Here is a 26,808-nt window from a genome sequence, read left to right as displayed (position 1 = left end):
AGAGAAGGAAATAATTTGTCAGCAGAGGATAACTTGGCTGGCTCCAAAGGAAATGTGAGTGTCTGCCGAACTGCCTTTATCAGCGGCTCTATGACTGCCAAATCAAAATTAGACTCTTCATCCATCTCAATTTCGCCTTCCTCTGAACCTAAAGGAGAATCTATTTCAGACTCTGAAAGTTCTCCCTCTGAAACCTCTGATAGTGATTCTGTTTGTCTTGCATAAGCATGTCTTGATCTTTTTTTAGATGTAGCCACCTCCTGGAAACCTTGTACTACTGCCTGTTTTATTACTGCAGCCAAAGAATCTACAAATGCTTGATTCCCTTGGGAAGTTGAGGCTCCTACATCCTCTTGAACTTGTGTTGGAGCTGTTTTTTCTGGCGTTTTATCTTTTTTTCTCAGCGGCAGGAAGGCTGTTCAATGACAAAATAGATATATGCATTAGCCACCTGCAATCTCTCTCTCTCTTATTGGAGTTTTTTTTTTAAATACCTTTTCCCTTTGGGGTGAGGCGGCTTGCCCGGCATTCCTGAATCCATTAACGTGCTGCCAGAAGAAAAAAAGGGGGGCACCTTTAGATTGCACCTAAATGCCAGATAAATAACTTCCCTTCCTGCACATACCTGTATCTGAAGAATCAGGTTTCTGTGAAGTTCTTTGCAAATGACTGCCAACAGGAAGCTCACTCCCTTATAAACCCAGCCAGAAGATATGTAGAAACAATAAACCACAAGGTTTCCCTGGTTATATGCCTTAAAATATACATGGCCCAGTGATTTTCGCCATCCCTGGTGTTTTCAGCACCAAAATCAGCCAGTTTGAACTTTTTCCCACAAGTAAAATGGCGCCCACGGCTTCCGCCATTACAGTTGCGCTCCTAAGCGCGTCATTCTGCTGCCCGACCGGAACTCCAACCGGCACGTCACTGCGTCTCATACGCGCTGACGTCACTTCCGGGTACACGCGCGCATGGCGCTTCCTTGTGTACCCGCGCTTCCTAACCCGCACAGGCGGGAGGTAAGCCCAGGCCCTCGGTCACTCCTGCAACCTCTCAGCCTTCCCTCGCTAACCCCAGCTAAGGGGGAGCAGCGGGACTTCCAACACAGTAGGGGGGATTAAGAGAGAGAGAGAGCCCCCCTGCTGCTGGGAACACTGCGTCTGCACGCTCCTTGACTCCATCAGGACAGGATAAAAAAAGACAGCGAGTATGAGAGGGGCGGGCACTTTTATCTTGCTAGGGGAGGTTCCTGTCCATTGGCCTGAAGGGAGGAGTTAACCCATTGGTGAATCGCTGCCATGGGTGACAAGGAAAACTCTTGTCTCAGGGAGGGAGGTCCTTTGTCCCCCAATGGACTAGAGAGAGAGATTTAAAGGTAACTTATACAAAAAAATCTCCTTTTCTGTAACGTTCTATTGGGGGACACAGGAACCACTGGGACTTACCAAAGCAGTCCCTCTGAATAACAAGGGAGGGAAGAGACAGTTCAGCCTTAGTCAGTCATGACTATAGCATGAAGAAACTTCCTACCGCATCGGCATAGGAAAACACATCAAAACGATAGAACTTTGTAAAAGTATGAACCAACGACCATGTCGCTGCCTTGCACAGCTGCTCTGCAGAAGCCTCGTTTCTCCATGCCCAGGAGGTGCTTAAATCCCTGGTGGAATGAGCCTTTACCTGTGCTGGGGGACTTCTGGGAGAACTCTCATATGCTTGGTAGATGGACCTTTTAATCCATCTGGCTATAGTAGCCTTCATAGCAGCTGTTCCTTTCCTTGGACCTCAGGGAATGACAAAAAGATAATCTGAACGCTGAAATTAAGCGGTCCTTTCCACGTAGTATCTCAAGGCCCGGACAACGTCCAGGGTATGTAGCTTCTTCTCCCTTTCGTCCTTAGGTTCTGGACATAAGGAGGGTACCACAATAGGCTGGTTCACATGAAAATCAGAGACCACCTTAGTTAAGAAGGTTGGTACTGTATGTAAGGTAACCCTGTCTCTGAAAAAGCATGAGTTCTGGAGTGACAGAGAGGCTCAAATGGGGCTTCCTGTAATGCCCTGAGAACCAGGTTAAGGTCCCATACCGGTACAGGCTGACGAAATAAGGGAGTGACATGAGCCGCACCCTGGAGAAAAGTTCGCACATAATCTCTTATGGCTAGTCGTTCCTGAAATAATACTGATAAGGCAGAGAACCTTTAGCGAATAAAGTCACATAGTAAGGTTGAAAAAAGACACACGTCCATCAAGTTCAACCTTTTAGTTGTTTTTTTTGAGACCGCCATCCAATCCCTGCTGGAGTAATTGTAGCACACTGGTGTCTGATGTCTCTCACACCACGTATTGTATGCCTTTCAGACCCTGTCTCAACCGCCAAGCCGTCAGCAGGCAGGGTTGTGGTGCAGTATTGGTCCCTGACTCAGTAGGTCCGGCCTTGCTGGCAGTCTGAACCAATCTCCTTCTGCCAGGGAGATCAGGTCCGAAAGCCACGCCTTTCTTGGCCAAAGGGGGGCTACTATCAGCAAGGTCAGTCTCTTGCTGAAATCGCTTTAGAATCATGGGAATTGGTGGAAACACGTACACCCTGTGGAAGTTCCAAGGAAACGTCATTGCATCCACTACTTCCGCTTTTCGATCCCTGGCTCTTGAAAGGAAACTTGGAAGCTTTGCATTGTGGTGGGAAGCCTTCAGGTTGATGTCTGGCCAACCCCACCTGTATACCAGCAGGGCGAAGACCTCCGGTAGTAGTTCCCATTCTCCTGGGTCCAGGAGATTTTGATTTAATAATCTGCCTCCCAGTTTAGGATTCCGGGGATGTGAACCGCTGTTACCACTACATTGTGGTGCTCTGTCCACTCCATTATCCTCTGTGTCTCCTTCCATGCTGATACACTCTTTGAGCCCCCTTGGCGATTCAGGTAAGCCACCGCGGTTGCATTGTCAGATTGCACCTTTATGTGCTTGTGCTCTTTAACAGATCCTGTTACTGTACTAGGGCCTGGTAAATGGCACAGAGCTCTAAAATGTTTATGGGCAGTCTGGACTCTGCGGTAGACCATGTGCCCATCTTTGATTGAGCCTTGCCCCCCATCCGGTCAGGCTTGTGTCGGTTGTTATCAACGTCCACTGTGGGTCCTCCCACGACTGTCCACGAGCCAGTCTTGATGGATCCATCCACCAGTCCAAGGACTCTCGTGTTGTCCTGTTGAGAATAATGGTCTGTTCGAGAGATCCCTTCTTCCATCTGCGGAGAATGCACAACTGCAGAGGTCGCAGGTGATACTGGGCCCATGGTAGAGCTTCCATTGCGGCTACCATTAACCCCAGAACCTGCATGCAGAATCGTACTGTGGGCGTGCGGTTCTGGAGAAGTCGTCCTATCATGCTCCTGAGTTTCGACTGTCTCTGCTTCGGTAGAATTGGCTCTGTGAGCTTGTATTTAACACTAGCCCCAGGAACTGCATGACCTGGCTGGGTACTAATGATGATTTCTGATGATTGATCATCCACCCGAATGATTCCAGAGTTGTCACAGTGATGGACACATTCCTTGTGGCCATCGCCAAGGTCGCTGTCATGCATGTCATAATCTTCGTAAACACCCTTGGTGACGACATTAGACTGAATGGTAAGGCCACAAACTGGTAATGTTACTGAAGGAAAGCAAACCTCAGAAACCTGTGAACATGAAGATACGCGGCCTTGATATCCAGGGACGCCAACAACTCCCCTCTTCTCTCCTTTTTTTTTTTTTTACTTGCAGGGGGGCCCCTGATCACCAATGTCTTTTTTTTTATAACTTGTGGCGGGGGGCCAAAGCCATCAATTTTTTTTTTTACTTGTAAGGGGGGCCCTGTCACCAATGTTTAAAAAAAAAACAAAAAAAACTTTTATGGGGGGGCCCTGGCGCCAATGTTTTTTTTTTTTTTTAACTTATAGAGGGGCTCTCATCACCAATTGTTTTTTTTTTTAACTTGTAAGGGGGCCCTGACCACCAATTTTTTTTAAAAAAAATTATGGGGGGCCCTGGCACCAGTTTTTATTTTAACTTATAAGGGGGCCTGACCTATAGTTTTTTTTTTTATAGCTTGTGTGTGGGGAGCTTTTTTAGCATGGATGTCTATGTGGTCTTTTAACTGTAGTGTTGAGTGGGCGGGGCCCTGAAAATTGTTGTACGGGGCCCTGTGATTTCTAATGGCGGCATTGCCTTTACTGGTACTCTGGAGAGGAGGAAACACAAGGTGGAAGGGCTTTAAATTCCAACCTGTAGCCTTCGCTGACTAGTGTTTGAACCCAGGTGTTGGGACACCTCCCTTACCCACGTCTACTGGAACCTCCCGAGACCCTGTCCAGTCATTGGGAGGGGGGCTTGTCAGTGGTTGACTTGTGTTAGTCTTGCGGTTCTGCCACTGATGCTTGCCTCGTTGTTGAAATTTCCCTTTGGCGCGGTAGGTTTCCGATGTTTGTGTTCCCCTTGGGGAACGAAAGCTGGAGCCTCAAAATAATCTGCCACGTTTTGAGCTCGATCCATAACGAGCCTTGGCTGTGGCAATAGTGTGCTCTTTTCCCCCTGTTGCCTGGGAAATAATTTTTTCTAGCTGCTCTCTGAATAGGCGTTTTCCCTTAAACTGCAAGGATGTCAGAGACTTCTTAGAGCTCAAATCTGCTGTCCAGTTCTTCAGCCACAATGCTCGCCGTGCAGCCACCGAAGATGCGGATGTTCTGGCTGTGGTCTGTATCGCATCCAGAATGGCATCAGTCAAAAAGGCATTTGCCTCCACTATCTTTGAAGCCAAGGAACATAGCTCCGCTCTAGGAGTATAAACTCCCAATCAGTCCAAGAGAGCCTGGGACCATGTGTTAATTGCCTTGCTTGTCCATGCTCCTGCTATTATTGGTCGCAGTGTGGATCCCGCCGATGTAAATATAGCCTTCAGTGAACTCTCCAGATGCTTGTCTGTGGGGTCCTTAAAGGCCGCCGCATCAGGAACCGGGAGCGCCGTGTTCCTAGAAAATCTAGACACTGGGGCATCAACCGTGGGTGGGACACTCCACTTCTCCACCAAGTCCTTGGCAAAGGGATAGGAGGGAGTAAAGTGCTGTGATGGCTGGAACTTTTTCTCAGGGGCGTCCCACTCCTGTTGTATAATTACTCCCAGCTGCTCATGGAATGGAACTCTGTTGCATGTTTTGACTGGCATTTAAAGGGTCCTTTTTGACTGACCCAGTTGACCCTGGATCCTCCAAGTCCAATGTCTCCCTCAGTGCCCTTATCAGGCCTTCCACATCATGAGGAACCTCTCTATCTGGTTCCCCGCTCCCTTCGTCCTCCTCCGATGAAGTCATCACCTCCCCCTCGCTGTCATCAGACAAGCTGAAGATTCCCCTGAGGCAGTCAGGGACTTTCTCTTCAAGTCCTGTCTCCTTTGCTTAGAGCTAATGCTCTGCCTATTGCTAGGTACATCAGATAGCTAATTAATAAACTTGTCCAGAGAAGAGGACAGGTTTGTAATGCCCCGCAGGTTAGCCAGGGACTGGGACAGCTGTACTGCCCATAGTGAGGCTAAGTCACTTAAGGTAGAAGATCCCCAACATGGAGGCCGCAGAAGGCTCCCCAGCAGGGGCATCAGCCGTGAGGAAATTTCCTGGCTGCTATCAGTCGGGGCATTGGAGGCAGAGGACTGCTCCCCAGCAGCTGTGCTCCCCAGCAGCATGCTACGCAAACCAGCTCACCCTGACCCCTTGGCAATTTTGCCTTGCAAGAGGCACAAGAAAAAAATTTGACCGCGGCAGGGAGTCTGGTCTTCTCCCCCCTGGTGAACATAATCCTTATGTTGCAGTGACCCCTGCTTCTCTTCCTCCCCCCCTTTACTGCGTGCTCAATACCCCCTGGTACCTGCTTCCCAGTTGTGAGCAGAGGATAAGGTAGAAGAGCCGTTGCCTGTAAACTCTCTGTGAGCTGCTCGCACATTGAAGGAGCACTCTGCCAATGCCCGCGAAAACCAGAGCGGGAAGAGGGCTGAGGTAATTCAAGTGTGCGCTGACCTGAAGCCGCTCTTCCAACAAGTTCCGGGTCTGCCTTGAGTATGGGGTAGCAGGTACCAGTGCACTGATAGCGGTGTGCGTGCAGAGAAGGAGAGGAGGGGGGCAGAGAACGTGGGGGGAAGCAAGGGGGAAGACAGCGGTTCTATTGCTGCTCAACAGACAGTACTTCTATGCGATGTGTCTAAGAGAGTGCAGCCGCGTGTCCAGGTAAGCTCTCTGCGCTACCTCTGTGTGGCCCCTCTATGTTCTGATTTTTTATCAGTGGGGAGTCCGGTGGCCAAAGTGGTCTGCTTATCAAAGTCTAATGACCCTTACAGAGGTGTCCCACGTGGGGACTGACTGCTGGAGCTCAGGTGTGTCCCTGGCTCCTGTCACACACCTGGTGTCAGTTATACTCACCGACCAAAGAATTCCTTGTTTAGGGTGTCTCTAGAGACCAAGGTCCTACCTCCTATTCGAGGACACTGTAAAAACTGAGATAAGAGGGATAAGCACAGGGGATATATATAGAAGGGGAGGCAACATTTTTTATTTTTAGGTGTCCTGCCTCCTGGTTGGAGGAGCTTAACCCAGTGGTTAAGAGCATTTAACATAGAGAAAAGCATTTTAAATAAAGACCCTTTCACAAAGACAGTAACTCAAAAAAGGAAAGTCTGACAAAGTAATTAATATGCCATGTACTGTTGTCCTGCACTGGTAAGATCGTGTGTTTGCTTCAAAAACACAACTATAGTTTATATAAACATGCTGCTAAGTCACAAGGACAGCCACTGCAAGCTGAAAGGGGAGAAAGGGCCCAGGTTTACAGCAGATCTAGAGGTGTCTCATATAAATGAACATTTGTTGCCAAGAAATGGTTTATTTGTATATTCTAGATCAATACAAAATGTACATGTAAAAAAAAAATTCACTCTTTGCCGTAGCTGATGCTTTTAAGGAAAAAAACTCTACCCCCATGATCCCGGTAGGTCTCTATATAAAGATATTGCATAAAACAGCTGATCTCTGAAGCAGCACACAGACCATCACTAAATGGTGGTTCAAGACAAGAGATGTAAAAGGACAATATTTATATATATATATATATATATATATATATATATATATATATATATATATATATATATATATATATATATATATATATATATATATATATATATATATATATATATATATATATATATATATATATATTTATCCATTTGGTAAGATTTTTGGCAACTTTAATATGTCACTTAATATGATATAAATAGGGAAAAGCCTTGTTTCACGGAAAAATGACGCCCATAAACTTTTATGGCGTCATGCGTAAAAAAAAAACGAGCGTCAAAAAAAATTCGCTGTGTGACAATTTTTTTGACACCCATAGACTTCAGCAAATTTTTGGCGAAACTAAACGGGTCAAATTTGCCCATCCCTAGATATAAACTGTTACTTAGATATTTATTTTGGGGGTAAATTTTTCCTTTAAGTGAGCCATTGCCACAATTTAATGTAGCTAGTTCTGGTAGGTAAGTACCAACTTTTTTTAATAGCACAAAGGAAAATAAGGAAATTTTTACCTTGGGATTCCAAAAAGTAATCAGTAGTGAAAGAGTTCCAGTGCTTTTTGTTTTTAAGGCAAGGTGAATCAAAGTCTTGGCTGATAACATGTAAATGAACATGACTAAAATGAAAAAACATAACATAAATGCTAAGCCTTCAACTCAGTGTTAGTATACATAAATGGGAAACTCAAATACATATCACATACCGGTAAATATCATTCATTCCAAACAGTTTTACTTATAAATAAATAAAATCCTATGAATATCATGCAATGTAACTTAGACCATAGAGCTGATGTAAATTCAACTTAGCCACTTCATCTATGTCAGGGATCCACAACCTTTTTTTACCTGAGAGCCACATTCAAATGTAAAAGTTGGAGAGCAACACAAGCATGTAAAAAACTCCTGAGAGTTGCAGTTATGGGCTGGGACTGGCTATTGGTAGCCCCTATGTGGATTGGCAGTACACCTGTTTTTTATGCAACCAAAACTTTGACTCCACGCACAAAATTCAAAAATAAACACTTGCTTTGGGGCCACTGGGAGCAACATCCAAGGGGTTGGTGAGCAACATGTTGCTCGCGGGCTACTGGTTGGGGATCACTGATCTATGTCATGCATTTGTTTACATAGCAAAGAACAAACCACAGACCACCAGTACTAAAAGATAAGAATTATGTATCTTAGCAAAGAGAAATAACATCCGCCATTCAGTCTCACCTCATGCTTGGAATGGCATGGTAACCAAACCTAAATGGTGCACATTTTGAATTGGTGTGCTCCCTTGCTATATTGTGTCCCACAGCGTCCATATGCTGCACTAGTTCCAGATGTTCAGCTCTCAAAACCTTAAGGCTTGCTATTGATTGCCATGGCAAAACCAACCAGTGGTACCGTGCTTTGGGGTATTTGTCCTTGATCACCACAATTTTGTCATCCTTAAAGACCTGTATTAAAAAGTGTAAATGTAAAGATAATTGGATATTCTAATACTGGATTGGAATTTGACAATACTTCACAAATGCATAGCAACATATTTCCCTGCTGATTTTGAATGCCAAATTTTTTAATTATAGGACTGGTCAAAAACCTATGTGTGCCCTAGGCCTAATTGTTATTAAACATTCAAACCCCCAAACACTTGTGGTTTATATCACAGTGATGTAAGCATCTCCTACAAATAAAGAGCAAAATAGAAACCATACTATCCCAAATTTACACATAAATCCCAATATGGATCAAGCACATGACACTTTTTTCCCAGTAATATTCTTAAATCATGGTAAAAACAAAACATCTAATTTTGATAAACCTGCCCCATAGTGTGCTGCTCACCTGCATAGTTGGGTCCTGCATGGAAACCTTTAAACCTTGGCTCCAATGGCCTTGGCTTTTAACCTACAAAAATAAACCATAAGTCATGAATTAAATGAACTCACATGTTATGATACAATTTATTTTTATTGTTTAGGATAACACATTTATTATTTTTCCATGTATTTCCTACTATTGATTAATCTCTTGTTTTAATGATGCAGTACTGCTTTCTTGTCTAGTATACTGTTTGGTGATCAATATTCCATGCTGTAAAGCACATATCCTTTTAAAAATGGTCACCATGCCAATACTTGGTAAATCCAATCTTAACAGAATTGAATAGTTTGGTAGTTGCCATATATCCCCAGTTTAAAGGGACATTCTAATTTTTGTATCCTTCAGCTGCTATGGTGCATTTCAATCTTAAGATCGTTCTAAGGGTTTTTTTCTCACTCTGCAAATAGTTATTAAAAAGGGTTACATTATGCCTCTTTTTAAATTGTACATCTGCATTATGTAAAACAAATATCTGACTAAAAAATACCTCCTGTACATTAGATTTCCCTTGAGTTGGGCAGCTGCTGATTTTTCCACTGCTACTGGAAGGACTGACATTTGATTCTTTTTTCACCAATTTCCTAGGTGTTTCCGTGTCCACATTTAGCGAGTTTTCTGGTGTCCTCTTGCTTGAGCTTCTGTTTTCATTTTCTATTTTGGCTCGTGGATTTGTTGATCCTTCCAAAAATTCTATCATATATGGGTAAAGATTATTCACTATATACAAGGTGTGACCAGGCTTCAGTTCCACTTTGTGTTCATTTCCAATGTCCACACCATCAATACTTGTTGGGTTAGTCCCCATCTAAATAAAAATACAATATTTATGAGTCAGTGGGATTAGGGCAGAACAACAACTGGTAATCACACCATGTGCATTTTTTATCTGCAGGGTCTTATTTATATATTGGCTGTGGGTCCATGTCTAGGACAGCCTTAGTCCTTAGGTGCATATATAAAAAAAATTCCCCTGCATGCTGCCAGATACTTGCATTATCCAACTAGGGCAACACTATGCAGCCTAGTCCTATAGGACTCTTTAATTAAAACTATAATACACTTATTAGATTAGTGGACTGAGAAGATTTTTAATGCGTGGAGAGATGTTTTTATTGCAAAGCTTACAGCCTAACGTTTCGGCCCTTTGCAACGGTCTATCTACCATCCACACCGGCAAGCAAATGATCGGTGGCCCCACGACAAGGGGTGCTCTACAGGCCGGTGTGCACCTAATGGAGGCTAGTGCAACTACCATACAGTCCGGTGCCGGTGGTAAATTCGCAGCGGGTAGTAGAGTAGTGCATTAGCATATGAGTTCCGGGGATGACAACTGATAAGCTGCCCGAGTGGGGAACGATTTTGTACCCAATGATAGCTGCTGATGCGCCATCGGTGGGCGCTGATTCATGATACCGGCATGAGAGATGATGGGCATGAAGCCACCTTAGGCTGGGATTATTCCCCATATTGACCGAAGATGGCCGTCGATGAATTGCCCAGAGAGGTGCATACGCTCATCATTTATTATCTAATAAGGCTGTGGAAACGGGGCCCAGATCGCATAGCATTATGATGATCAGGAATAACAGCAACCCCCCCCCCCCGTAAGTACTTATTATTTGCCAAACATATCAATGACAAAGAGACAGCGGCCACCATGTCCATGTTGGCTTTACATTCCAACCAACCAATCGGAAACAGACCACGGACTCCGCTTTACCCATAATTGGTGGACTTCCGTGAAATACTGAACACAGTCTTATACTTTTAAGCTTTGGGATTTAAGATTGGTTTGTTTCTAAATGAATTTTCTTCCTTTTTTTCTTTTTCTCTTTCTCTCTTGTTTTAATATAAAGAGTATACACACATTATGGAGCACAATTGTACTTGAATGTGGCACTGAGGTGAAATGAATTCACTAGATTCAGCTAAAATCCACACATAAAGGAGAGGTTTAATGGTTTCTAACATCTCACAACATAGTAACATGTGGGTCACTAATTGTATAAATGAGGGGTACCGTATATACTCGAGTATAAGCAGAGTTTTTCAGCACACAAAATGTGCTGAAAAACTGTACCTCGGCTTATACTCAAGTCAATGTGCAGAATCACCCAACTGCTAACCCTACATCTCGCTTTCCGGCTCACAAACTGCCCTCCGCCCGTCATTTATATGAACTCCTCATCCTCAGCCAGCGGCGCTGTGCAAACTGATATAAACACGATCAGAATGGTATCTGCAAACATACAGGTAGTACTCATCTTGCGGGCACCACTAGCTTCACAACTCCCACACAGGAAGCGAGTCAGCATTCCGAGTGACGTCACGTCACCTAGCAACTGAAAACCGGAAGTCGGGGCCAAAGGCTGGACTGGGCTTACCGGTAGTTTAGATTTGGGAGATGCTGCGATTGTGTCACAATGCTTTAAGTACTTCAAGGCCATGTCCCGCTCATCCCCAGACCTTTCCCTACCCAAACTTTGTGTAGCACGGCTAGCAAAGTAGCAACGCAGTGGGTGAAATTACGGTATTGTGGATGGGAGAAACAGAAAGGATGGATGACCATTAGCAGGTCCTATCTTTGGCACAGTAGGAGTTTGGCCCGGCACTGCCTTAGTTTGACAGCTGAAGTGCCCCAGATCAGGCAGAGCAAATATACAGTTTTACTGTCACTAGTGACTCAATTTTACCCTGTCACTGTCATTAACTGCATCTGCCATCTTGCTTTACAATTCCCATTTTGGGCACAGTAGGAGTTTGCCTACTGTCATCATCTTGCCCTATTGTCTCCGTCTTGCCCTACTACCTTAAATTTCCCTGCTGTCACCATCTTTCCATTCTGATGACACTCTGCCCTACTGTCAGCATCTTTTCCTACTGCCATCTTAACCCACTATTACCATTTTGCCCAACTGTCACCATCCTGCCTTATCACCATGACTATCTTCTCATCCTATCACCATCTTACCTGCCATCTCCCATGTTTCCTGTCTTCTGTGCCTACTCTGTAGAGAGCCTCTATACATGGATGCATGACAGCTGCTGCCTCAGTACAGACATCACAACACAGTGTGTACTGGAATGCACCCTAGGCTTACAGTATACTAGAGTCAATAAGGTTTCCCAGTTATAAACGGTGAGTAGTGATGTCATTTCTGTCACATGACTCACTAAAATTTGTGTATTATAATAAATAAAGTACCCCCAGTTGTAAAATATGAGGATATTAGAAGTTACCTCGGATTTTCATGACCTGTATAAAAACACTCGGCCTTCGGCCTCGTGTTTTTATATGGACATGAAACTCCTCGGTAACTTATAATATCCTTATATTTTACAAGAGGGGGTACTTTATTCACTATATAATGCATCCATGTTTGTGATGAATGCACTTTGAGTAAGGCCTAGGACGAGGCCGAAATGTTAGGCTTTAAGCTCTGCAATAAAAACATTTTTATTTAAGTAGTAAGACCCGTGAGTGCGGATCTTCTTGGATTTCTTGTGGATACTGCACCCAGGCATATGAACTTTTTATTCGAGAGTGCCGGCTTTCCTTGGTAATATATATCTATCTATCTATCTATCTCTCTATATCTCTCTATATCTATATCTATCTATCTCCAAGCACACTGGATGCATATATATAAAAAAATATAAGCACACTGGGTTGCTGAAACAAGCCCCTGTGTAAATCACTACAAACCACAAAGTTTTAGGCACTTCAATAATCAATAACAACACCACGCACAAATAGAAATTGTTAATTTATACTTATTTAGCATTTGCCAAAGTTCATGGCATTACAACAATTCTACATTGTTTGCAACATACCTGTTTCACCTTCACATAACCTTTATTGCAATCAGCCATAAGCTGCACTGTGTAATTAAACAAACTAGAGTTAGTTATGCTTATTTCAAACTGTAAAGAACAAATTACAATATAAAGAAAATTTATTCAGTGAATTCTCATAACCTTTGGTCACACTTGCTGAGTAGTTCGCCTATAAATGATGCCTCATGCTAATCCTTGCTTCTGCTGTAAAGAAGTTGAGGTTGTCCATCAAGGTCAACTATTTTGACCTTGCCTAATTCAAGATGAACCAGAGGAAGGAAAAAAAATCAATTCAAAAAAGAAATTGCACCAGTCCATGGATCAGCTTTGCGGTAAGATCCACCACAGGTCCGCCCTCCCCACCCCACAGGTCCACACCACACACTAAAAAAATTGGTGGCTATGGTTCCCACATTTTAATAAATAAATAAAAAAATATTGGTGGTCAGGGCCCCCCATTATAAAAAAAAAACATTTGTGGTCAGGGCCCCCATTAAAAAATATTGGTGGCTAGGACCCCACATGGGGAAAAACAATTGGTGGCCAGGGCCCTCCCACTTGCAAGAAAATTAGTGGTCAGGGCCCCCCTTAAACGTCCATGTAAAAAAAAAATTTGGTGCCCAGGGCCCCACCACACAACAGGGGGCCCTGCCATGTTGCCCTTACTTCATTAGTGTGGTCCACCTGCTGTCAGTGAGCTGCCAACTGCAGAAGGGAGATGGGGAGCACAGGTGGCTGCATCTTCCAGTGACAGCATTTTCTTCCCTTATTGGTCACAGAATTTCAAGTCCTGGTAAAGCTGCATGGTGATTGGATGAGCTGGAGGAAAAGTTCAAACCTCAGCTATCCAATCCCTGAGCAGCTCAACCGGGACTTAAACTCAGTGACCAATAAGGGAAAGGAATGGACAGAAGATACCTCCCCTTGTGCTCCCGCCCTGCCTTCCCGAAGTCAGCAGCTCTCTGAAAGCAGGCGGGCCCGGATAATCAAGAAATTTCGGCGTGGCTGGGCCCCCCTTACCTTCAGGGCCCCCTACAACTCTTCCCCTGATGGCTGCCCTGATTGTAGGCACCCTTTATATGGTCATCATAATCACCTGCAAATGCAGTGTGAACAATCTCAAGTCCCTTGGCCCCTTTCTTGAAAACATCTCCCATAATCAGTTAAGTCACTCTACTCACATTCTCTGTATCAACAATATTCTTTTTTGAGTAGTGGAAGCCACAACTACTCTGCATATTCTAGATTTGCTAACCAGTGCTCAAGTGAATGAAAACCTATTCTCCCTTGAATGTGTACACCTTTTAGTATGGGACAATACCTTGCCTGTTTCTGACTAGCAAAGAACCCTTAGGTCTCTTTCATCAAAAATGTGTCCGTCTTTTTTGTCTCACTAAGAGTATAAGTAACATGCATATTTTTAAAGGAGAAGGAAAGGATTTACATGAAAATCCCTTTAATATAATTACCATACTTCTGCCTCCCAAACAGCTATAGCAGTTCTTCTGGATGAGCATTATTTATCCAGCTTGCTGTCTTGAAAGTAAGCCCTCTCTTAAATAGATTGCAGTTGCCATTTTCAAGCTGCTGACATCACTTCCGCCCGTGTCTCCTACACTGTAAGCTGCAGCTTTAGGGAGAGGGGCTGTGCAGGACTGTCTTGAAAAAACAGAGGAGAGTTCCGATTGGACAATGGGATTAAGTGGGCGGGGCTAACGAGGGCAAGACTTTCAGCATGTACAGGCTGAATATGCTAATGAAGAAAAAAAAAAACTGCAGCAGCAGCTCAGCAGTGAGGTGCGCATGTGTTTGCCCGGGGAAATCTCTGTTGGAGGAGAAAGGAAGCAGCTCTGGATTGAAACAGGTACCTAATAGCAGGACCTGATTTTGCCATTACAAAGTCAAACTAAGCAACATTACATTGAGCTGGGGGAATATGTTAGAGACTATATTAAGGCTGAGATTTTTAGGGAATGTTGTTTAGAGACTTTCCTTCTCCTTTAAATCCCCAGTACATAAACCCAGTGGTAAGTCTAGCAAAACTGAATCTCATCTGCAACTTAGCCATTGAATCTTTCAGTCTGCCTAGATATCCTTGCAAAAATGACATACCCTTGGGGACTTGCGGTTTTCTGGATAAGGGGTCTCTGTAATTTTGATCTTCATACCTTAGGTCTACTATAAAATCATATAAACAATAAATAAACCCAATCGGCTGATTTTGCTTCCTGTAATGAGTAATTATATCTTAGTTGGGATCTAGTACAAGGTACTGTTTTATTATTAGAGTAAAAGGAAATCATTTTTAAAAATGTGAATTATTTGATTGAAATAGTCTATAGCTGATGGCCTTCCCATAATTCGAAGCTTTCTGGATAATGTGTTTCCAGATATGGATCCCATACCTGTATGTTACAAAATAGGTATGCAATTATAATGCTACTATAATACAGTTGAATTACCGTATGTAGTCTGAATTACCTTGATGTCTAGAGCATTTCTTGTCTGTTATCTGTGTCTCTGGCCCTCGGCCAATTACCACAGTCTCTGCATGAGGGAGCCTTATTCGACCATGTTTTCCATCCTTACTCACCAACCAACACTCAAACATCGTCTCTGTTAAAACAAGGCAAAAAATTGTTATGTAACAGATTATCAAAAAACAAGGCATTTGTACAGCCAGTACTATGTGAATTGCAGTAAAGAAAAATGCACCTTTAAAAAGCAGACTGCTTTTTACAGCTCATATGTAAAACCGTGTGTCCGCTAAATAGTCAATTTTCATAAATATATACTTTTTTAGTAGTATCTGCCATTGGGGGTACCTGAATAAAAATTGCTATTTTAAGAACTAACGGTGTACACAAACAAACCAAGGGCACATACATACATGTTTGGTCACATCAAAGTTCTGTCTTTTACTCCCACTCTTCTTCCTGTTAAAGTCAGAGCTGCATTATTTCTGGTCACATGATCTCTGAGGGAGCATAGAGAATACCATAAAATGGCAGATTATGGTAAACGATGTAAAATGGCAATATTTATCGATATCTATATTTCAGTTTGGCCACGTAATACCATATAAACTAATGGTTTGGTATTTATTCTGGGGATATAGTTTTCCTTTAAGAATATATTCACATAACAATATTCCTGAACCCGAACTACAAATATTGCTTAGGCTTTCTTTAATTTCTTGCTCAACTGTTTTAGTAGAAATAAAGGATCCTGTACAGAGGATGCTTGGCAATGGTACATTCTCTGAATAGAGTATGGATTTTATGAGTTTCTGCAGGGTTCTGTATTGGGTCCACTTATATTTAATTTGTTCAATAATGAACAAATAAAACTATGCAAGCCAATTCATTCCACCCAGGACATGGCATCCTTGTAGTAAGGCAAATCGCTCTTCTGCAGTGCATTTATCCAGCCAGATTGTGGTAGAAATATGCCTGTGTATGCTGCAATATGTTGCTGCAGGTATATGACACCACAGTACTGATCACAATATTGATTATGTTTATAACATGAGCAGATCTCTTAACAGAACAGCAAGTGGTAATTGAAGTGCACCATGTACAACATGCAAAACTGCTTGTACCCAATGATGGTGTTTTTTTTTGTTCCATTTAAAGAGTTTATTGTATGGTATACACACACATAATCTTAAAGCATAGTTATCATACCACCCCTTAAGTACCTCTTCTTCATATTAACAAATCGTCTTGGCCAGTCTTCTCCCTAATCAAGACTTTCCATACCCTTTACCAGCTTAGTTGCCCTTCTTTGGACTTTAATTCAGTAATATCCCTTTTGAGTAATGGAGACCAAAAGTAGACTACATGTTCTAGATGGGGTCTTACTAGTGCTTTGAAAAGGGCAAGAAATTCTGTCTTCTCCTGCAAATCTATACCCCTTTTTAAAATAGCTCAAAACGTTGTGCTGCTGACTGGCATTGCTTGCTACAACCAAATGTATTATATACAAGTGCCCCTAAATTCTTCTCCATCAATAATTTGCCTAACTTTTTTTTTTCTTTGCCGACACTGATACAATGGCTACTCCCAAATAATTAATGTAAACATTAAATAAAAGTGAACCCAAAAAGAAAACCCTGCAGCACCCTACTCAACCAGCTATAACACACTTGTGCCATGAGTTGGTGACTGAATAACCTAGGTGACTGAATAACCTAGCTGATCCCAAGAAGAGTCAGTAACTGACAAACAGCATAGCTGAGTTGTTTGGAATAGTTGAAGCAACAGGTGCAGTCTTTTGACATAATAAACAAGGGGGATCACCTTAGACCTGGACTGGCAATCTGTGGATGCTGGCAAATGCCAGAGGGACTGTTGTACGATTCCATAGACAGTCACCATTAATTGGGCTGGTGGGGCGGGGGGCTGTTTGGGCCTCTCTGTACTTAAAATACCAGGGCTTATTTTGAATCCCAGTCCAGACCTATATCACCCATCAAACCATCCTTAGCTGTCCTGCTTGTAGGGATTAAAGCCACCAGAGACATTTGTACCATGCTTATAACAGTCAAAACAGAGGAGGCATCCAGGCATAATAGTTTTTAAAATGGGGCCCCTGAAGGAGCGTAGCCAAATGTATGCAGATGATGCCTTGCTCTATATGGGAGACAGGGAAAATACCATCCTAAATGTTCAATACATGCTGCACAGGTTTGGTCTAAACTCAGGTTTATTTACGAATAACTCTAAATCTATGGCTCTGCTGCAGGACCCCCCTCTTTACCCTATAGAATGGTCAGTAAAATGACATATCTGGGTGTTGTCAGAGCCCACTGTTGAGTGGCTTCAAGAGAAAATCCACACCTGGTCTACACCACCACTAGGCCCGATGGGGAAGATACAGTTGGTCAAAATGCCAATACTCCAAAAGCATCTCTAAATGCTACAGCAGGTGCCTAACTTGGTACCAAAATTTTACACAGCTCAATGCTCTTTTTAGGCAAATTACAATGCAGATTGAAGGTTGAAACTAGAGACTTTGATTCAATCAAATGCAGGGGCTTCCTTCCCTGACTTGCCACTATACTATCTGGCTGCACAACTATCCCATCTAGGAACCTGGTTAGAAAACCACACCATCCCACCTTGAAAGCCATGTGCTCAATTTACTAGGTTAACTGAACACCCGATAGGATGGATGCTGCGGAAACCTATCAAAATGGAAAGCAAAATCCCTGCTCACTCTGTTCTGAGGAATGTGCGCCAAGTGTGGAAAATCACATAAATAACGAAGGGCAAAAATACAGCCCCCATACTCCTTTATGGAACAATCTGTCCTCCCTGCAGGGGTAAGCAGGGGTAAGCAACCCACGGCTCCAAAGCCTCATGCGGCTCTTCATTCTGCTTGCTCGGCTCAGTCTTGCAGCTTTGCCTGTCACATTGTCTAAACAGCCCTCATGCCTGCTGGCGGCTTCTTGAGTGTGCGACCACTGTAAGCGAACGGTTACCTTACAGCAGTAGCACACTCAGGAAGCCCTCAACATGTGCGAGGGATGTATAGACGTCACAGGAGTGACAAGCAAGACCGAGACGCAGCAAGATGATTCATCATGGTCCTTACTGCGGTCACACACTCAAGACAAGAGAGGGAAGATCAGTATGGAGCTTCAGAAAAAGAAGTCACATTAAACTGATGAGAACTAGTGGCTAATAAGGGCAGAATGAAAACTTGGCTTGACAAGGGCATAGCAACTGTTGGATTCTAATTAGCCCGAGACCCACTCTCAGGTCTATGAGGCTACCAGCCAGCCAATGGCTGCACTATTTACAGGTCAAACAAGCTCTTATGACAAACCACAGGAAAGAAGCTATAATTGTAGACAGAAACAATCTGCTTGCCCTCCTCAAGCAAGCAAGCAAGCAAGCAGAGCAGGTCCACTCAATACCCTCCGTTAACAAGTGGGAACTAGCGATTTTATAGTAGACGAAGAATGGTAGGAAGCAAGAGTCACCAACTAGTCTCAGTAAACTACAGATTAAGAATGATCCAATTATATGTCCTGCATAGGGCATTTCACACTGTAGAACTAGATTGCATCTTATGATGCACCTTCTGCACCATGACAGACCGGATACTGCACTTAGAAAAAGGCACACTGGCACATATGCTATCGGAACTGAAAACGCAGGGAGCCCATAGTTTCATAAAATCTGGGGTCAATGGTTAGACAAGAACCAGGACCCCCCCCCCTCAAAACTTTACACTGTCCTAGGGTATATGTTCTATGATGGGTTGCAACAATACATTATTACATACATTACTTTACCACAGATTGATAATTATGCACAGTATGATACGGTTGTGAAATGTACCCACACCCCTCTATGACAATGTACCTACCCCCCTTTTATAACTAATGCTATGATCACATGTGGATACTATTCTGCAAAGTCTGTTTAATAAACTCTATTTAAGTGGGGAAAATGTTAACTAAAGCAGGGCATCCCTTCTTGTGGATTTACACTGCAACATCAGTTAACCCTTTAAGTGCCACCCCACGTAGAATCTACGTTCTGTGGGAATGACACTTGAAATGCCACAGAACGTAGATTCTACGTTCTGCAGCATTTCAGGGTTAGGGAACGGAGGAGCGGCTTTTCAAGCCGCTTGCTCCGTTCCTTTTCGTTCCCCAGCCCCCAGGCAACGAGCAGGGGCTGGGAACGAGTGGCCCCTGAGGCGCGATCGCCCAGGGGCCCCAAGGCAGCAGCAGCCACGTGCAATATATGTGCCCTGCTGCTGCCTGCACTTTCAGAACGGAGGAGCGACTTGTAAAGTCACTCGCTCCGTTCTAAGTGCTATCCACCGGTTCCCCAGCCCCTAGGCAACGAGCCTAGGTGAAGAACAAGGGGCCCCTGGGTCGCGATCGCCCAGGGGCCCCTAGGCAGCAGCAGGCACGTGAAATCGACGTGCTCTGCTGCTGCCTGCACTCTGTGAACAGAGGAGCGGCTTGTAAAGCTGCTCGCTCTGTTCAGACTCATTCCCCAGCCCCCAGGCAACAAGCCTAGGCAGGGAATGAGTGGCCCCTGAGGCTCTATAGCCCAGGGGCCCCAAAGGCAGCAGCAGCACGTGGAATGGACGTGCTATGCTGCTGCCTGCACTTCCTGGCCGCTAAGCTCCGCCCCTTTTACCGGATCATCAGAAGAGGACGGTGCCAGCTCTGCCTGCAGCTCTCCTGGACGATCTGGACCCTACTACTCCCAGGTTAGTGCCCATCCACACACACAAACACACAAACACACACTTATTTTCCCATTACACACTTACATTCACACTTACACACAATCACATACATTTTTGGGGGATCAGGGGGGTCACACACATTCACAGCACCCCCACACGCTTGCACACGCACACAACATGCAATTGGTCAGTTCTACACACACACTTACACTATGTTGTGTCTTTGTTTTTTTGTTTTTATCGCATTGTCTGTTTTTTTTTGCCTGAAAAAACTGTTTTATTGCCATTGCGAATAGCGTATTCGCTAATTGCACTGCACAATACCTTTTGTATGTTATTTTGGTGATTATACTGCAATTCTGGTGATTTTTGTGCATTTTTAGCCATTTTATTGCATGTTTAGCCATTTTATTACATTTTCAGCTGTGCGATGGTGTTGTTCCCCTGTTTCTGTCTGTAAAACTTATTTGGCCATGCTAAAATATTCAACCATTGATTCTGACTGCTGATTACAGTAGGCGGGAAAAAAAAAGCATTGATTTTTGCGGTTTTGTTGGATTTTAGTGATTTTATACCATTTCGCTTTGTTCTTTGTTACTTCATTTTGACCATGAAAATTTTGTCTGCTATATAACCATTTGGAGGTCTCTGTGTGCAAAATAGTTTGGTAAATCTTTTCATACCAGGCATCAAACTGTTCAGTATACCCCTGGCGTTCATATTTAGGATGACTTTTGCTGGTACGTTACAAAATGTGGGGTATATAATGGGGTAAAATGCTTGCTTTGTGACTATTTTCAGAAATTCCATAAAAACTGTTATGTTTAGCATTGCTTTGCGGTTTGGTAGTTTGCAGTAGAAAGATGTAATTACTTGCTTTAGATTCGTCTGAATGTGTACTTTCGGAAAATATATGGGTTTCTAGGGTCTTCATACTGTTAGGGGGTCTTATGGTGCATAATGCACATACCAGGTGCTAGTATTGTAGCAGTCAGTGTGTCATACGTGAAAATTCATATGTACTATTTTCATTTGGGTGTCTCTGTATGCCACCTAGTTTGGTAAATCTTTTCATATCAGGCATCAAACTGTTCAGTACACCCCTGGCGTTCATATTTAGGATGACTTTTGCTGGTACGTTGCAAAATGTGGGGTATATAATGGGGTAAAATGCTTGCTTTGTGACTATTTGCAGAAATTTCATAAAAAGCGTTATGTTTAGGATTGCTTTGCGGTTTGGTAGTTTGCAGTAGAAAGATGTAATTACTTGCTTTAGATTCGCCTGAATGTGTACTTTCAGAAACTATATAGTTTTCTAGGGTCTCCATACTGTTAGGGGGTCTTATGGTGCATAATGCACATACCAGGTGCTTGTATTGTAGCAATCAGAGTGTCATATGTGAAAATTCATTTGTACTATTTTCATTTGGGCGTCTCTGTATGCCACCTAGTTTGGTAAATCTTTTCATATCAGGGATCAAACTGTTCAGTACAGCCCTGGCGTTCAGATTAACGATGACTTTTGCTGGTACGTTACAAAATATGGGGTATATAATGGGGTAAAATGCTTGCTTTGTGACTATTTTCAGAAATTTCATAAAAAGCGTTATGTTTAGCATTGCTTTGCGGTTTGATAGTTAGCAGTAGAAAGATGTCTTTACATGCTTTAGATTTGTCAGACTGTGTACTTTCGGAAAATATATGGTTTTCTAGGGTCTCCATATTGTTAGGGGCTCTCATTGGGTGCTTATGTTGTAGTAGCCAGAGTGTCATACGTGAAAATTCATATCCCCTATGTGGATTTGGGGGTCTCTGTATGCCACATAGTTTGGTAAATCTATGTTTATTGGGTATCAAACTGTTAAGTAGACCCCCGGCATTCATATTTAGGATGCTTTATGCTGGTAATGATACATGGACTATGATACAATGCTGGAAAGTTTAAGCTTTGAGGCAATTTTCAGGTATTTCACCAAAACTGCCATTTTTAGGAAAGCCTTGCGACTCAGTCGTTTGGAGCAGAAAGGCATGGGTACCCATTTTAGATTCGGTAGAATGTGTCCTTTCCAAAAATATATGGTTTTGGGGGGTAAACCAATATTTCTGTGTTTTTACCCCACAAAAAATGCAGTCAATGTGTTGATTTTTCATTAGCTGAAGTTACCCACAGGACTATTTGTATGAGCTAACTTCATTTTGGGGCCTCTAAATGCCAGATACTTTGGTAAAACTATGAACAATGGGCACCAAACTGTTTGGAGGAACCCTGGCAATCATATTTAGGGGGCTTTTTCTTGGCACCTAATGATACATGGGTGATATGGTGCTGGGAAGTTGAAGCTTTGAGGCAATTTTCAGATATTTCACCAAAACAGACAATTTTGGGAAAGCCTTGCGACTCAGTAGTATGGAGCAGAAAGGCATGGGTACCCATTTTAAATTCGGTAGAATGTGTCCTTTCCAAAAATATATGGTTTTGGGGGTAAAGCTATATTTCTGTGTTTTTACCCCACAAAAAATGCAGTCAATGTGTTGATTTTTCATTAGCTGAAGTTACCCACAGGACTATTTGTATGCGCTAGCTTCATTTTGGGGTCTCTAAATGCCAGATACTTTGGTAAAGCTATGAACAATGGGCACCAAACTGTTTGGAGGACCCCTGGCAATCATATTTAGGGTGCTTTTTCTTGGTACCTAATGATACATGGGTGATATGGTGCTGGGAAGTTGAAGCTTTGAGGCAATTTTCAGATATTTCACCAAAACAGACAATTTTGGGAAAGCCTTGCGACTCAGTAGTATGGAGCAGAAAGGCATGGGTACCCATTTTAGATTCGGTAGAATGTGTCCTTTCCAAAAATATATGGTTTTGGGGGGTAAACCTATATTTCTGTGTTTTTACCCCACAAAAAATGCAGTCAATGTGTTGATTTTTCATTAGCTGAAGTTACCCACAGGACTATTTGTATGCGCTAGCTTCATTTTGGGGTCTCTAAATGCCAGATACTTTGGTAAACCTATGAACAATGGGCACCAAACTGTTTGGAGGACCCCTGGCAATCATATTTGGGGTGCTTTTTCTTGGTACCTAATGATACATGGGTGATATGGTGCTGGGAAGTTGAAGGTTTGAGGCAATTTTCAGATATTTCACCAAAACCGACAATTTTGGGAAAGCCTTGCGACTCAGTAGTTTGGAGCAGAAAGGCATGGGTACCTATTTTAGATTCGGTAGAATGTGTCCTTTCCAAAAATATATGGTTTTGGGGGGTAAACCTATTTTTCTGTGTTTTTACCCCACAAAAAATGCAGTCAATGTGCTGATTTTTCATTAGCTGAAGTTACCCACAGGACTATTTGTATGTGCTAACTTCATTTTGGGGCCTCTAAATGCCATATACTTTGGTAAACCTATGAACAATGGGCACCAAACTGTTTGGAGGACCCCTGGCAATCATATTTAGGGTGCTTTTTCTTGGTACCTAATGATACATGGGTGATATGGTGCTGGGAAGTTGAAGGTTTGAGGCAATTTTCAGATATTTCACCAAAACCGACAATTTTGGGAAAGCCTTGCGACTCAGTAGTTTGGAGCAGAAAGGCATGGGTACCTATTTTAGATTCGGTAGAATGTGTCCTTTCCAAAAATATATGGTTTTGGGGGGTAAACCTATTTTTCTGTGTTTTTACCCCACAAAAAATGCAGTCAATGTGCTGATTTTTCATTAGCTGAAGTTACCCACAGGACTATTTGTATGTGCTAACTTCATTTTGGGGCCTCTAAATGCCATATACTTTGGTAAACCTATGAACAATGGGCACCAAACTGTTTGGAGGACCCCTGGCAATCATATTTAGGGTGCTTTTTCTTGGTACCTAATGATACATGGGTGATATGGTGCTGGGAAGTTGAAGGTTTGAGGCAATTTTCAGATATTTCACCAAAACCGACAATTTTGGGAAAGCCTTGCGACTCAGTAGTTTGGAGCAGAAAGGCATGGGTACCCATTTTAGATTCGGTAGAATGTGTCCTTTCCAAAAATATATGGTTTTGGGGGGTAAACCTATTTTTCTGTGTTTTTACCCCATAAAAAATGCAGTCAATGTGTTGATTTTTCATTAGCTGAAGTTACCCACAGGACTATTTGTATGTGCTAACTTCATTTTGGGGCCTCTAAATGCCATATACTTTTGTAAACCTATGAACAATGGGCACCAAACTGTTTGGAGGACCCCTGGCAATCATATTTAGGGTGCTTTCTCTTGGTACCTAATGATACATGGGTGATATGGTGCTGGGAAGTTGAAGGTTTGAGGCAATTTTCAGATATTTCACCAAAACCGACAATTTTGGGAAAGCCTTGCGACTCAGTAGTTTGGAGCAGAAAGGCATGGGTACCCATTTTAGATTCGGTAGAATGTGTCCTTTCCAAAAATATATGGTTTTGGGGGGTAAACCTATTTTTCTGTGTTTTTACCCCACAAAAAATGCAGTCAATGTGCTGATTTTTCATTAGCTGAAGTTACCCACAGGACTATTTGTATGTGCTAACTTCATTTTGGGGCCTCTAAATGCCATATACTTTGGTAAACCTATGAACAATGGGCACCAAACTGTTTGGAGGACCCCTGGCAATCATATTTAGGGTGCTTTTTCTTGGTACCTTATGATACATGGGTGATATGGTGCTGGGAAGTTGAAGGTTTGAGGCAATTTTCAGATATTTCACCAAAACCGACAATTTTGGGAAAGCCTTGCGACTCAGTAGTTTGGAGCAGAAAGGCATGGGTACCCATTTTAGATTCGGTAGAATGTGTCCTTTCCAAAAATATATGGTTTTGGGGGGTAAACCTATTTTTCTGTGTTTTTACCCCATAAAAAATGCAGTCAATGTGTTGATTTTTCATTAGCTGAAGTTACCCACAGGACTATTTGTATGTGCTAACTTCATTTTGGGGCCTCTAAATGCCATATACTTTTGTAAACCTATGAACAATGGGCACCAAACTGTTTGGAGGACCCCTGGCAATCATATTTAGGGTGCTTTTTCTTGGTACCTAATGATACATGGGTGATATGGTGCTGGGAAGTTGAAGGTTTGAGGCAATTTTCAGATATTTCACCAAAACCGACAATTTTGGGAAAGCCTTGCGACTCAGTAGTTTGGAGCAGAAAGGCATGGGTACCCATTTTAGATTCGGTAGAATGTGTCCTTTCCAAAAATATATGGTTTTGGGGGGTAAACCTATTTTTCTGTGTTTTTACCCCACAAAAAATGCAGTCAATGTGTTAATTTTTCAGTAGCTGAAGTAAAGTCCTGGACAATTTGGATGTGCTAACTTCATATTGGGGTCTCTAAATGCCAGGTACTTTGGTAAACCTATGCACAATGGGGATCAAACTGTTCAGTGGACCCCTGGCAATCATATTCAGGGTGCTTTTTCTTGGTATCTAATATAGTGTGTGATATGCGGAGCAGCAAAATAAAACCTTTGAAGTGATTTTTCAAAATTTTGATACATTTTTATAAAAACCGCTACGTTCAGACAAGCTTTGATGTTTGGTAGTTAGGAGTAGAAAGACATAGTTACCCATTTTGGAATCCGCAGAATGTGTACTTTCTAAAAATATATGGTTTTCTGGGGTAAACCTACAGTTTCAGGATTTTGTGGCCTTGGAATCTAAAGTATGCCGTTTTCTGCCTTCTGCTTTCAAAATTCGGTAATATACTGCCGGGAGTTTTTGCTGTACAGATGTCCTAAATCTGGCTAAAACTATACATATCTGGTATTGGCACGTTCGTGAAACACGAGGCTTTCCAAATCAGTTGGATTTTCATGCGTAAAATGAAATATTTTTCTGGTATAAATGCATATATTGTGAAAAATAGGATTTTTTCATTTTTTTTTTGTATTTAGAGCTATAAATCTTTTTGCAGAGGTGGAAATACATGACAACTCAGGCAGATTTAGAAAGCTCAGTTTCTCCCGAAAAAAACAATGTATAGTTTTCCTAGGTAAACTATAGGTTTCCCCTCAGAAAATGCCACTAAAGTGAGAGAGCACAAATGTTTCAAAAACGGCTGGCATTTCGCTTAACCAAAATGTGAAATTCTGCTGGCACTTAAAGGGTTAACAAGAACTGCCATGATGCACAATTTGGAGCCACTGTAGTGTATGCTCAGTTTTGTAGCCAGTCTGGAGCAGTATTTTATGCATGGCATCCCTCAAAACTCCACTTATTTACATAAAATTAGTAACAGGAAACCGACTCAGTAAGATGAATCACAGTAAAGCACGTGGATTCGTTATTAACAAAAAAAAGTCTGTAACTAAAAGTGGCCTTTGAGCCACGTTTTCAGGTGACAATAACGAAACCATGGGTAACTTGGAATTTCCTATTGCGATCACAAAGGCACATCCCTGCTGTTAAAATGGTCACTTCCCTTTCTAAATCTGCATGGGTGAACACTGTAAAGCACACACGTGTCTATGAAGAGTTGCATTTCAATTTTCAGCCGAGAAGCTGAGCCTCAACACAATCATAAAGTCATAAATCTGTGTGTAGTTAATCTTACCTAGAGCAGGACCACCCGAAATCTTAACAGCTATGCACAATTTACTATCACGGCTCTGTATTTTAAAGAAGCAGTACTACTACGTATGGGAGTCTAAAAAATAATAATGAGTTTTCCATTCTGCTTAATCAAAGCCATTCTAGAAATTCACGTGGTCGCCAATTCAATTTTAAAGACTTCAGTGCCACGTAGCGGTTGGA

At 42.6% G+C, this 26,808-nt stretch overlaps 1 protein-coding gene across 9 annotated transcripts in view; it reads right to left on the bottom strand.

Annotated features, from left to right (window-relative positions):
- Positions 1 to 26,808, bottom strand: part of aptx.L (aprataxin L homeolog) — a 35,832-nt gene that overhangs the window by 5,796 nt on the left and 3,228 nt on the right. The window contains exons 1-8 of one of the 9 annotated variants that reach the window (XM_041573587.1): positions 26,609 to 26,786; positions 15,703 to 15,789; positions 15,294 to 15,428; positions 12,810 to 12,856; positions 9,463 to 9,780; positions 8,937 to 8,999; positions 8,322 to 8,548; positions 7,614 to 7,717 (exon numbers count right to left, since the gene is read on the bottom strand). In XM_041573587.1, coding sequence (XP_041429521.1) covers positions 7,614 to 7,717; positions 8,322 to 8,548; positions 8,937 to 8,999; positions 9,463 to 9,780; positions 12,810 to 12,856; positions 15,294 to 15,423 — 889 coding nt within the window. In that variant the 5' untranslated portion in view covers positions 15,424 to 15,428; positions 15,703 to 15,789; positions 26,609 to 26,786. 9 annotated transcript variants of the gene reach the window in all.

The sequence above is a fragment of the Xenopus laevis genome, chromosome 1L, assembly GCF_017654675.1.
Source record: "Xenopus laevis strain J_2021 chromosome 1L, Xenopus_laevis_v10.1, whole genome shotgun sequence".
NCBI lineage: Eukaryota > Metazoa > Chordata > Amphibia > Anura > Pipidae > Xenopus > Xenopus laevis.
The sequence above is the reverse complement of the archived record's forward strand: the minus strand, read 5'-3'. Positions and strand labels throughout refer to the sequence as shown.